Raw genomic sequence first — 14871 nt, 5'->3', positions numbered from 1 at the left:
TATTACGTCTACTATACATTCAGCAGTGCTGGGTGTCATCTCTTTGTGGTAGTATTGACACGCGTTGCGTGAACGTTATCGATATTGTTATTTAATTTTGCATTATTGCCTAAGAAATCAATCAGTGGTTGTATTTCCAGCTTGACGAATTTGACATAAAAATCTCTTCTCGTTATCATTGATATCACATTCCAATTCTTTTTTTGCAGTTAATTACGTACATCGCCTTAATGTATTAAGATCGGCGCAATTTATGTAAGCGTTTTCGTTGTTATCAGGGTGTTATCCTATCAATTAATTTCCCAGTCAGTTACTATTAATGTTAATTTTTGCGTGTCAGGATTCTTACGTATAAAAAAGCCAGTATTCAACCCGTAAGGGCATTTCGTAAAAGAATAATAAAGAAATAATTGATAACAATTCGCTTCATCCGAGAAGTTTCACTTCCAACGCTCGTGGCGACAATGTGCCGATTTTTTTAACAGGCCCCAAATGGCGGCTCCAACTATGGATATAGGCCTTTAAGAATGAACAATATAGATAACGTATATTCGAGTTTCATTGATAAAATCATACCTCGCTTTTATCTTCGCTTACATCGGACATCGATGTCCTGGGTGTTTCTTGATCGTATAAAAAGTCTAAAAGATGGAAATACCACAAACGTGGGGTATACGTCTCTTCGGCTCCGGCACCGAAGGTTTGGGATAATTGTTGCTTTTTCAGTTCCTTCTTGTAGGTAGTTCTCAGATTATTTATTTTCTTCACAACGATTTCTCGGTTAGCATGGGGATCGATCGCCTTGTATGTTTCGATTAGCCTACCATACGCGGCGTCCTTTTTATTGCGATCGTGATAATCCTTCGATTTCGTCATCCAGAGGCAAGGCTCGTTTCTGTACGCTCGAATAAATTCCTCTAGGTGCTCTCGAAATCCGAAATGCTCTTCGCGGAACATCGATGTTTTTAGCTCGATCACAGCAGCTACTACGATCACCCAGTGAATGTCGAGCGTGAACTGAGCGGTCGACGTTGCCACCGTCCACGATTCGATAAAACTGTGCAAACGCAGCTGGCGCGGATATGGCGGCTACACCCGGGACGATAAATCGCTACGATAAGTCTGGGCAAACCGGTCTCTACGAATTTAGCTGGCGTGGGGATGACGCGTACGCTATAGTACTCGATTTAACTGCGCAGATTATAAATCGCTACGATTTATCGTTACGTGGGCAGACACCTTAAGCCTGGTTTACAGTAGTAGAGTCGGTACTCTAGCATATGTTTCTTCCAGCTACTCTACTGTATTCATTTTGGTAGAATAACCGTCTTGGATACACGAGGTCGTATCTAAAGCCTCGTTTACATCGGTAGAGTTACGATATAAGCACCCTGGCATAGGTTTCCTCATAATTATTCTGCACTACCATTTTTAGAAGAATAACGGCCGGAATAAATATGGTTCTCTGAACAAAAAATTTACTTTCTAGACGAAACTAATTTGTGGTAATCTAAATGTTCCTTGCTTAAGAAATTGACTCCGACGAAATTGATAATGGAGAAATCAACGAAGTTATATGTTGAACGATGACTTGTATTAAGTAAAAATAATTTTATGAAAAACATTTCTTGTATAAAGTTGACTTTAGGTACTGAATATATTAACGAAACTTATATCATTTTTTAAAATAAAATATTGTATTTAACTCAAACTTAATACTCGATATAGTTCGTTACTAATGACGATTAAACATTGTTCCAATTTAATGCAAAGTTCGTGATTCGGTGGGGTTCGAGAAAAAACCCAGAATTACCATAAATTTATCAAATTCTACATTAGCATTGGAATGTTATTGATTCATTCAAACTTTTTCGCTGTTTGAAGTGAATTAATTTTTTATTCAAAGACGTTTGTATACAGGAAATCTTCTGATAATGATGAATAAAAGCTTGATGAAACTCTGCTCAAGAAAATACAATATCGTTTAAAATTTGTATTAATTTCATTCACTCAACCCTACAACATATTCTGTTGATAACAGCAAGTCAAAATCTTTTTGTTAGAAGAATTTCTTTTTCTTTTTAGACAAAGTGATTCTTTCAGCCAGGGTAGTTAGATAGAGGCATACTAAATACAGTTCTGTAACAACAATATAATCGTTACATATATGCTTTATAACATATAATATAACGTATATGTTACATGTACATAAAATTTATATTATTACTTCCTACACCATTATATAAAACGAACAATATAACGTACATATACATAGCATATTGGTACTTTATTATATGTTATGTTAATAATATATAATTGCAATGGTGATAGATTGATAATAATGTCACGGAAACCATTCCGAATTATACAAAATAATTCGATATTATATAATATAATGTACTCTTCAAAAAACACCTTCGGTGTAAAAAAAACTTTGCCAAATACATTTTTATTTCCGACTTCAAGTACAAAAATAGCTCAACAATGGAAATCAATTATCTTTGCCAAATACAATAGTGCTTTCATACCATTGAAACTCTAATCAGTTATTTTTCCCAAATGTCATAGTATATTTTGCCCCCACATAATACAAGTACATCCATTCCAAAAAATTTGTTTTGCCTCGGAATAATGTATGGGAAAATGTTCAGTTTTCTACTTCATCTAATAAAATAAAAAATATATATAAACTAAATCTAACCATATAAATAAAATTAGAAACTCAATTTGAAAACAATATTTTATTTGGCGAGCACTAAAATAGTGATGATAAGTCGTATGAGTATACTTCCAGTGCTCGCCAAATAAAATGTTGCTTTCAAATTGAGTTTCTAATTTTATTTATATGGTTAGATTTAGTTTATATATTTTTTTTATTTTATAAGATGAAGTAGAAAACTGAACATTTTCCCAGACATTATTCCGAGGCAAAACAAATTTTTTGGAATGGATGTACTTGTATTATGTGGGGGCAAAATATACTGTGACATTTGGGAAAAATAACTGATTAGAGTTTTAATAGTATGAAAGTACTATTGTATTTGGCAAAGATAATTGATTTCTATTGTTAAGCTATTTTTGTAATTGAAGTCGGAAATAAAAATGTATTTGGCAGTTTTTTTTACACCGAAGAAGTTTTTTGAAGACATTCTACATGCACTATCCACTCAAGTTTACCCGCTACTATCTTTAATATTCACTATGTCAAGATGTTTACATTTTGCTGATAGTGAAATGGTACACATTCTATCTCCGTACAGTACATCAGTAAACTCTCCCCTATTAACTCTACCAATGTAAATGAGGCTTAAACTAAACTCTGCTCTACTTCCTTCGTATGGACGATTAAGCCTGGCTTATATTAGTAGATTTATGGCCGGTTCCACCAACATCGATTAAATCACTGATTATATAACCGTGTGTTAATGTAAACACACAATTCGTTGTAACTAAGGATTAATTCATTAGCCAAGTTTGGTGAAACCGGAGCTTAGTGAGAGACTATAGGGGAAAAAGTGTGTACCTACTATTCCGTTACTACGGAAATGTAAACATCTTGGAATAGTGAAAGTGGAGTAGGGAAGATCGGACAAAATTGTAACTGTTGGAATTATAAACCTGAAGATTGAGGTTTATAAATGAAACAAAAACCAATCTATGTTTAATGCGTATAAAGAGAGAGAGAATCTGGCCTGTGTTTAGTGGAGGGTTTTCAGTAACGATAAGAACCGTTGTTTGGATTAAGAGGCGACGTAGAGTCGCACTTCCGCAAAGAGGGTCCAGAGAAAGAATTTAGTCGTCACTGGTCCTGACCGAGATCAGCAGTTGCCCTTTTGTAGTTAGTTCGCTAGAGTGATTGGAGAAGTAATGATGGGTTCTCTGAGCGTTAAAGAAAGAATAAAGTCTTTGTTAAATTTAGAACAATAAAGTGTATCATTCTCACATCCCATTTCCAATAGTGACAATTTATGTGTAAGAACATTTTTAACATTCATCTCAAAAAGATTTAATTAAGAAAATATCGTGTCATAGTTGTAACTTTAGCAAGAAAAAACAGTCACTTTAAGGTGATATGAAAGTGGCATTAAAGAGGTGTCGTTTATGAAACTTTTCTCTGAACTGGGTGTACCGAATCGTTTCAAACTTTACAATATGAATATGGAAGCTATTGAAAAGGTCCTGACATCGATGAAATTTCACTTTTTTTTTTAAATTTGTTTATTGAAATTTTAAGAAGTTTTCATGAAAAATGTAACTTCAAAGGTGTCTGGACCTTTCTTATAGCCTCCATATCCACGTTGTAAAGTTTGAAACGATTCGGTACATCCAATTCGGAGAAAAGTTTCATGAGTGATTGATCCCTCAGATGCTACTTTCCCTTACTCTTATCACATTCCCTTAACTCTAGGTACCTTCGTTATACGTCATGGAAAAAAAATGATCCCCCCAAGTCAAAGTCGATGTATGTTATAATCTGTACTCGTTGCAAATCCCAATATAATGGAAATAATTCGAATTCTTTGACACAGAAGAACAAATGAACTTTCATTCCACTAATACCTTACAGGAAATCAATAAAAATATATTAAAATAAGGAAACCCTAACCATAACTTATCTATTCTGAATCTTCATAATTATACGTTTCACGAGGAGAATTCCAAGGTGTACCTTACCAATTTTGTTAGTTCCAGCATATTGTTGTAGTACATAATAAATTAAGATAAAGTAAAACACCCCTCAAATCTAGTCTTTTTTTCTTAATTGCAACGAATTATCTGAAACTTTGTCGATTAAACTTCTCAACTGGTTTCATTTCATTTTAAAAATATTAATCAGTGATTCAAATATACAAAGGCAATTTTTTCGTACACCTGTGAGCAAAGTTATAATCTTTCATATGATAGTCACCTTAATCGCCAATAAGAATCGTTTAACTATCGGTTAAGGTGAAGTGAAACACGTCGAGGAACTTGATCGACGTCGATAAAGAAGATTTTTCTAAATGCTTCCGTTGTGGACGTTGGTTTTTATATTGACAGCTGGGTCGAATTATATTGGATATTGTACCAAATGGTATACTCCACCTGTTGTTTTCGTACAATAATTATAAAGAAATTGAAGTAAAACTCCAAAAATCCTCTGGGTTCATGCTTTCTGGGGCCCTAATTGACTGCAGAGGGACCCCCTGCACCATCTGTGATTTCCAGGTCAATTAAATTTTCACTCCGAGACCTCGTATTACCATCGTTTTGGCATAGAAGCGCATACAACACTTTTTTTTGCCTCTATCCCGTTCAATTGCGAGTTTATTGATTACCAGAGTGTTCTGAATTGTCGTAAAATTGTCCTGACCCTTTCGATTTTCATATCAGAGCTTTCGATAATTGTACATTGATTGAAATGTGAGAGCTCGACGCCATTTTGGTTCTGGTCTGGGCTATGTTAAAAAATTTTATGCAAAAATCTAAATTTTAAATGTGTCAGGACAACTCTTAGATGATCAGGAGTGATGTGTCAAAGTTTCGGACAGTTTGGTCTAATACCCTTAAAAAAAAGTGTTGTATTCGTATCGACTGATTTGAAGGGTGTTTCACTTCACCCTAATTAGCTGCTTAGTCAAAGTACTAGTAGGAGAAGGATGGTTTGCAAAAAATATGCTGGTATACTCTATTACTAACTCTACTAATGTAAACCAAGCTTAATCCTTTCGTTCCGAAGAACGTACACATATATAAGGGAGAGTGGGGCAGAGAGGACCGGTGGGGCACAAAGGATTTCGCATATATTTAGGCTATGGGTGTTGCCATCCGTTTGGTGTTATTATGCATTAAACGTCTTACATTATTTTATAAGTCTGTGCTAAAAATTCGTAGTGGTGTCAATACGTTCTGATGCATTATCGAAAAAGCTGATTTTTAAAGCAAATCTTGTAATATTTTATTATTTTCATTGCCTCTAAAACGATTGAAGATGTTTAATCTGTGTTGATTTATTACAGGCATTTAAGGTTAAGTGAAACAATCTACAAATCAGTCGATTTGAATACAACACTTTTTTTTAAGGGTATTAGATCAAACCGTCCCAAACTTTGAGACATCGCTTCTGATCATCTAAGAATTATCCTGACACATTAAAAATTTAGATTTTTCAAACAAATTTTTTAACAGCCCCGATCAGAACCAAAATGGTGTCGAGCTCTCATATTTCCATCAATATACAATTATCGAAGGTTCTGTCATGAGAATCGAAAGGGCCAGGACAATTTTACGATAATTTAGAACACTCTGGTAATCGATAAACTCGCATTTGAACGAGATAAAGCCAAAAAAAGTGTTTTATGCGCTTCTATGCTAAAACGATGGGGATACGAGGTCTCGGAGTGAAAATTTAATTGACCTGGAAATCACAGATGGCGCAGGAGGTCCTTCTGCAGTCAATTAGGGCCCCAGAAAGCATGAATCCAGAGGATTTCTGGAGTTTTACTTTTATTTCTTTATAATTATTGTACGCAAACGACAGGTGGAGTATGCCAATTGGTACAATACCCAATATAATTCGACACAGCTGTCAATATAAAAACGAACGTCGGCAACGTAGATATTTAGAAAAATCTTCTTTATTGACGTCAACCAAGTTCCTCGACGTGTTTCACTTCACCTTAAGGTGAAGTGAAACCCCCTTCAAATCAGCCGATTCGAATACAACACTTTTTTTTAAGGGTATTAGACCAAACTGTCCGAAACTTTAACACATCACTCCTGATCATCTAAGAGTTGTCCTGACACATTTAAAATTTAGATTTTTGGATAAAATTTTGTAACTTAGCGCAGACCAGAACCAAAATAGCGTCGAGCTCTCACATTTCGATCAATATACAATTATCGAAGGCTCTGATATGAGAAACGAAAGGGTCAGGACAATTTTACGACAATTTAGAACACTCTGGTAATTGATAAACTCGCATTTGAACGGGATAAAGGCAAGAAAAGTGTTGTATGCGCTTCTATGCCAGAACGATGGTAATACGAGGTCTCGGAGTGAAAATTTAATTGACCTGGTAATCACAGATGGCGCAGGGGGTTCCTCTGCAGTCAATTTGGGCCCCAGAAAGCATGAATCCAGAGGATTTCTGGAGTTATGTTCAATTTCTTTATAATTATTGTACGAAAACGACAGGTGGAGTATGCCATTTGGTACAATACCCAATATAATTCGACACAGTTGTCGATATAAAAACGAACGTCGACAACGTAGGCATTTAGAAAAATCTTCTTTATTGACGTCGATCAAGTTCCTCGACGTGTTTCACTTCACCCTAACGAGGCCATCGAGAGTGGACGATTGCTTAACTTATCCCAGACTAAAACCAAAATGGCGTCAAGCTCCCATATTTCGATCGATATATAGTTATTGAAGGCTCTAATATAAGAAACGAAAGGGTCAGGACAGATGTATGATAATTTAGAACACCCTGGTAATAGAGAAACTCGCACTTGAACAAGATAAAGGCAAAAAAGTGTCTTATGCGCCTTTATACTAAAAGGACGGTAATACGAGGTCTCGGGGTGAAAATTGAGTTGACGCGGAAATCACAGATGGCGCAGGATGTCACTCTGCAGTCAATTGGGATCTCAGAAGCCATGAATCCAAGGATTTCTGGAGTTTTACTTCGATTTCTTTATCATTATTGTACAAATGTGCCAGGTGGAGGATGCTACTTACAAAGAAACATTCCCAATTGTCCGCCGCCGATTTTATTGATTTTTATATATGTTGAATACAAAAATCTAAGAGATACGTGTTTTTCTTTATCTGCAATGGTCCACATTTCTTGGATTATTTAATGGAATTTGTTATTTCCTTTTCCCCGATAGTATACACTAGCATGTAAGTGAGACTACACACTGGGTTCAAAAACAAATCGATGCAGAGAATATCAGTGTCATATAAACATAAACATTGGATTTAGATAGCGAAAGAACCAAGGGTTCGTTTGTATATAGCCGATGACGACTTGTGGAGTCTGTGACCCTAACTTGCGTTGCTGGTCTCCTGGAGAAGTTCGTACTGTACAGATGGTCCTTCCTCGTGAAATTAAATTAAAGAAATCAAATCAACTGTAATATTGGATAATTCATTCCCCCATTTCCATCAACATTTAAGAGGTGAAACAACCTCCTAACGTTTGGCGAGAATTCGATTTTTACATTAATTTTCGTAGAAGCAGTGGAAGGATTTCGATGAAACTTGGCATAAACGTATTTTGTATGAGGACAGTGAAAACAATATTTTCCAGTAGTGTTACACCACCTCAAGGGGGTGAACACCCCTTCAGGTAAGATTTTTGCGTAATATCTATTAAACAAGCACTCCTACTTAAGTTCCACTTACGCCATCTGATTGCTCACGAAAAATGATGAAATTGGTGTTTTTTACTTTCGGCCAATAAACATCCAATCCATTTATACATCGGTCGAAAACAATGGATATAGGTGGTATGTGGGTACATCCCGACTATCTTTATTGGGTTATATCGTGATCAATTCATTGTACATAAATCGTGTGAACGTGCTAATTCACTAAAATGTCGTTGGTTTTCATAACATTTCAAAACGCCATTATTTATAAACAAATTAGAAAAATAGTTTGAGACGGACATTGTTTCGCAACAGATTCGATGACGATATAACCCAATAAAGATAGTCGGGGTATACCCATGTGCCACCTACATCGATTGTTTTCAACCGATGTATAAATGTTCATTGACAAAAAGGAAAAAACACGCATTTCCTCAATTTTCGGGAGCAATCACATGGCGTAAGTGGAACCTAAGTAGGAGTATTTGCTTATACAGAATACGTTTATGCCAAGTTTCGTCGAATTCCCCCCCCTGCTTCTACGAAAATTAATATAAAAATCTAATTTTCGTCAAATTTTGGGGGGTTGTTTCACCCCTTAAATGTGGACCATTGCAGATAAAAAAAAACAGGTGTCTCTTACATTTTTGTGTTCTTCAACATGTATGAAAATCAACAAGATCGGCGGCGGCCACTTCGGAATGATTCCTTGTTAGCACAATACTCAATATAACTCGACACAATTGTCGATATAAGAATCAACGCCTGCGACGTAGGTATTTAGAAAAATCCTTTTTACCGACATCGATCAAGATTCTCGACGTGTTTCACTTCACCATAAGGTGAAGTCAAATCCCCCTCAAATCAGACGATTCGAATAAGACACTTTTTTTAGGGCATCGGATCGAACCGTATGAAACTTTGACACATGACTCGTGAGCACTTAGGAATTATCCTGACACTTTCAAAATTTGGATTTTTTAACAAAAATGTCTTAACAGTCCAGACCAGATCCGAAATGGCGTTGAGCTGTCTCATTTCGATCGATATACAGTTATTGAAGGCTGTAATATGAGAAACGAAAGGGTCAGAACAAATGTACGACGATTTAGAACACTCTGGTAATCGAGAAACTCGCATTTGAACGGAATAAAGGCAAAAGCAGTGTTTTATGCGCTAAAACGATGGTAATATGAGGTTTCGGAGTGAAAATTAAGGTGAAGTGAGACACGTCGAGGTACTTGATCGACATCGATAAAGAAGATTTTTCTAAATGCCTTCGTTGTCGACGTTCGTTTTTATATCGACAGCTGTGTCGAATTATATTGGGTATTGTACCAAATGGCATACTCCACCTGTCGTTTTCGTACAATAATTATAAAGAAATTAAATATAACTCCAGAAATCCTCTGGATTCATGTTTTCTGGGGCCCAAATTGACTGCAGAGGGACCCCCTGCGCCATCTGTGATTACCAGGTCAATTAAATTTTCACTCCGAGACCTCGTATTACCATCGTTTTGGCATAGAAGCGCATACAACACTTTTCTTGCCTTTATCCCGTTCAAATGCGAGTTTATCAATTACCAGAGTGTTTTAAATTGTCGTAAAATTGTCCGACCCTTTCGTTTCTCGTATCAGAGCCATCGATAATTGTATATCGATCGAAATATGAGAGCTCGCCGCCATTTTGGTTCTGGTCTGGGACAAGTTAAAGAATTTAAAAAAAAAACAAATTTTAAATGTGTCAGGACAATTCTTAGATGATCAGCAGTGATGTGTTAAAGTTTCGGACAGTTTGGTCTAATACCCTTAAAAAAAAGTGTTGTATTCGAATCGGCTGATTTGAAGGGGGTTTCACTTCACCTTAACAGAATTAGTGTAGTAGATTGTTTTGGAGAAAAAGTGTGCTTCCGTATGTAGATACTTTAGAGTTAGTACTCTACTAATGTAAGCCAAGCTGCAGTCTCCCTCGTCGGTGGCGGTCTTTTTCTTCGTGACGAATTCCGCGTGACTCATGGTTTTCGAGACCGACTGAAATTATCGTACCACGGCTAAAGATATTTTACGTTAAAATTAAATATTTTTTATATTAAGTGCGTCTGATCCATAGTAGGGTTGCGGTGAGATAAAGTCGAATAAAAATCTCAATTATTTTAACATTAGGAGGCTGAAGCATTGTGGATAAATATTACTATACCTTTTTTTCTATAACTTTTCCAAGGTACTCTGGACTGTTATCAGATTGTTCTATACTTCTTATTAATGTTTCATTAACTTAGAAATGCAACCAAGGCATCAATTTTCCTTTGGCCCGATAGTAGATGAATTTATCGCGATTTTCCCCTGCGAATTAAAACAAATTAGCAAAAAGAACACAACCCAATATAAAATATTTCCAAGCTATCCCAATATTCATGAAATCATGAAGTCATAAATTCAACGAAAAGCATCGCTCTTTAGTTCTTTTTTGTAATGCAGAAATGCCAAGTTAACATTTTCACAGTCAAATTCGATAGAGGGCAATCTTAGTGATTAATGTTTCAGTTTTTCTAAAGTATTCTACGATTTTTAAATGTTGATACTTCATACTTCATACACTTTGATTCTTGATACAAAAAAGCCAATTGTCAACCACTCAGACTGAAAATAATTAATTTTCTACAACTTGCGACCGTAATAATATTTATCCAGTACCAAACTCGTCGAGAAAGCCTTGCTGTTCAATTCTTCACTCTTCCTACAACATTCCATAACTTTTGTTAACACTTAAATTACCAAGGCAGTTATACGACCAGTTTTAAAATTTGGATTCAAAATTATTCCTCTCATATTATCATTTTTCTTCAAGTGATTTCACTACTTTTCTGATAATATACACAGGACAAATTTGGCATTATCTTTGTCTTTTCCTTCATGAAAAAATCCACTTATTTTCACACAGCCTTATTTTAATGAGTGGTACATTATTCATATGTCCCAAGACGTGGTGGGTGTACATGTGCATTGTGCGGGTGTATACGTGGAGATTTCTTCAGTTCCTCTTTTCCTTCCGCTTAGCTGTGGTGGTAGTGGAGAACACTTCGGTGTAAAGTTAAGGTGAAGTGAAACCCCCTTCAAATCAGTCGATTCGAATACAGCACTTTTTTTTAAGGGTATTGGACCAAACTGTCCGAAACTTTGACACGTCACTCCTGATCATCTAAGAATTGTCCTGACACCGTGAAAATATGGAGTTTTCAAAAAAATTGTTTAACTCAGTCCAGACCAGAACCAAAATGGCGTCGAGCTCTCATATTTCGATCAATATACAATTATCGACGGCTCTGATATGAGAAACGAAAGGGTCAGGACAATTGTACGACAATTTAGAACACTCTGGTAATTGATAAACTCGCATTTGAACGGGATAAAGGCAAGAAAAGTGTTGTATGCGCTTCTATGCCAAAACGATGGTAATACGAGGTCTCGGAGTGAAAATTTAATTGACCTGGTAATCACAGATGGCGCAGGGGGTCCCTCTGCAGTCAATTAGGGCCCCAGAAAGCATGAATCTAGAGGATTTTTTAAGTTTTACTTCAATTTCTTTATAATTATTGTACGAAAACGATAGGTGGAGTATGCCATTTGGTGCAATACCCAGTATAATTCGACACAGCTGTCGATATAAAAACGAACGTCGACAACGTAGGCATTTAGGAAAATCTTCTTTATCCACGTCGATCAAGTTCCTCGACGTGTTTCACTTCACCTTAACACAAAATCCAGTACAAATTGCATAAAATTGCTTCAATTTGCTCTTGGAACTTGCACGCCGCCTTCGGAAAACGCATCTACACGTGTCTGGTATACAAGACAGTAAAGTGAAACACGTGGTAAGGGTTACAACTCGCGCCAGTAAATAGGATTGCTTTCTATTCACTCGATTCGCATTGGAACTTGGACGAGTACTCTACCCCAGTACTGGAATGGCAATTTACACGAGACGAGTAATACTCGGTTTTAGTCACTCGTACAAACAATTTTTACATTTAAAATAATTTTTACAATTTTTTATCGCACAAAAATCTTTTTAATACTACAGAATTACGCAAGGGTGTAAAATCGTGTATCATTTTAAAACTTATTTTATGCTCTTTCTTTCATATACACTGAGCGAGCCACTTTCCAGAAAAATGAAATTCTTGTGTCCAATAGGTCTTTACTGGTTTTGACAAACAAAATAAGTTGATGGGTTGATCGAATTATATTAAGAGAAGGTACAAACAATACTCATTTGTTTTGACTCGTACGAGTTACCGTGTAAATTCACCTTTAGATAGGTCATCGTTATATTTCGCTTTACAACTGTTTTACATGAAACGAGAAAAAAAGAGTGGGAAAACAACCTCTCTGTTCCCTCTCTTTCAATTCTATTGTCTTCAAAGTCTAATAAGTGTACGGGCTCTACATATCCTACGTCCATGTGAGCGTAATGAAATTTGCTCGGTCAAACTGTTTGATTAGAGGCAAGGAAGACTTGTAAGGCGACAGACGAAGAGCCTGCATGAAATTTATACATGTGCATATTTTGTAAAGAGATCATTGCCATCAAAATATGACTTACCCTTTGTGCGATTTCATAAGATTGGCGCGATTATATTCATGCCTTCGGAGATTGCAATTGTTGATGACGTTATTTTCATTAAGGCAGCGGAAAGAAAGAGAGCGACCAGAGTGGCACTCCTTTCTCCCCCCTGCTGTTAGATAGATCGTCACAATATTGGGCCACACAACTGTTTCGTATACAAATAGAATGATAAAGCTAAAAGACAGTTATTTCGTTTTCTTTCTTTTCAATTTTGTTGCCTTAAGGTGAAGTGAACCCCCTTCAAATCAGTCGATTCGAATACAACACCTTTTTTTAAGGGTATTAGACCAAACTGTCCGAAACTTTGACACATCACTCCTGATCATCTAAGAATTGTCCTGACACATTCAAAATTTGGATTTTTGGAAAAAATTCTTTAACTTGTCCCAGACCAGAACCAAAATGTCATCGAGCTCTCATATTTCGATCAATATACAATTATCGAAGGCTCTGGTATGAGAAACAGGTCAGGACAATTGTACGACAATTTAGAACACTCTGGTAATTGATAAACTCGCATTTGAACGGGATAAAGGCAAAAAAAATGTTGTATGCGTTTCTATGCCAAAACGATGGTAATACGAGGGTTCGGAGTGAAAATTTAATTGACCTGATAATCACAGATGGCGCAGGGGGTCCCTGTGCAGTCAATTAGGGCCCCAGAAAGCACGAATCCAGAGGATTTCTGGAGTTTTACTTAAATTTCTTAATATTTATTGTACGAAAACGACAGGTGGAGTATGCCATTTGGTACTATATCCAATATAATTCGACACAGCTGTCAATATAAAAATGAACATCGGCAACGTAGGCATTTAGAAAAATCTTCTTTATCGACGTCGATCAAGTTCCTCGACGTGTTTCACTTCACCTTAAGGTGAAGTGAAACCCCCTTCAAATCAGTCGATTCGAATACAACACTTTTTTTTAAGGGTATTAGACCAAACTGTCCGAAACTTTGACACATCACTCCTGATCATCTAAGAATTGTCCTGACACATTCAAAATTTGAATTTTTGAAAAAAATTTTTTAACTCAGCCCAGACCAGAACCAAAATGGCGTCGAGCTCTCATATTTCGATCAATATACAATTATCGAAGGCTCTGATATGAGAATCGAAAGGGTCAGGACAATTTTACGACAATTTAGAACACTCTGGTAATCGATAAACTCGCATTTGGACGGGATAAAGGCAAAAAAAGTGTTGTATGCGCTTCTATGCTAAAACGATGGAAATACCAGGTCTCGGAGTGAAAATTTAATTGATCTGGAAATCACAGATGACGCAGGGGATCCCTCTGCAGTTAATTATGGCCCCAGAACGCACGAATCCAGAGGATTTCTGGATTTTTAATTCGATTTCTTTGTAATTATTGTACGAAAACGACAGATGGAGTATGCCATTTAGTGCAATACCCAATATAATTCGACACAGCTGTCAATATAAAAACGAACGTCGGCAACGTACGTATTTAGAAAAATCTTCTTTATCGACGTCGATCAAATTCCTCGACGTGTTTCACTTCACCTTAAGGTATTTGGGTATTGGGTATTGGGTATTGTACCAAATGGCATACTCCACCTGTCGTTTTCGTACAATAATTATAAAGAAATTGAATATAACTCCAGAAATCCTCTGGATTCATGCTTTCTGGGGCCACAATTGACTGCAAAGGGACACCCTGCGCCATCTGTGATTTCTAGGTCAATTAAATTTTCAGTCCGAGACTTCGTATTACTATCGTTTTGGCAAAGAAGCGCATACAACACTTTTTTTGCCTTCATCCCGTTCAAATGCAAGTTTATCGATTACCAGAGTGTTCTAAATTGTCTTAAAATTGTCCTGACCCTTTCGTTTCTCATGTTAGAGCCGTCGATAATTG

General features: G+C 36.3%; 1 protein-coding gene across 1 annotated transcript; it reads right to left on the bottom strand.

Annotated features, from left to right (window-relative positions):
* Positions 1–275: 275 nt before the first annotated feature.
* On the bottom strand, positions 276–981 carry LOC111673968. The gene is made up of 2 exons (XM_023432381.1): positions 598–981; positions 276–519 (listed from the first exon to the last, which is right to left on the bottom strand). Exons 1-2 carry the CDS (start codon positions 955–957, stop codon positions 427–429), a joined length of 453 nt encoding a protein of 150 aa, XP_023288149.1. The 5' UTR covers positions 958–981; the 3' UTR covers positions 276–426.
* Positions 982–14871: the final 13890 nt, after the last annotated feature.

The sequence above is a fragment of the Orussus abietinus genome, unplaced genomic scaffold (genome assembly GCF_000612105.2).
Source record: "Orussus abietinus isolate OABI.00-Male unplaced genomic scaffold, Oabi_2.0 scaffold246, whole genome shotgun sequence".
NCBI lineage: Eukaryota > Metazoa > Arthropoda > Insecta > Hymenoptera > Orussidae > Orussus > Orussus abietinus.
Note: the sequence above shows the minus strand (reverse complement) of the source record. Positions and strands in the feature narration are given on the sequence as shown.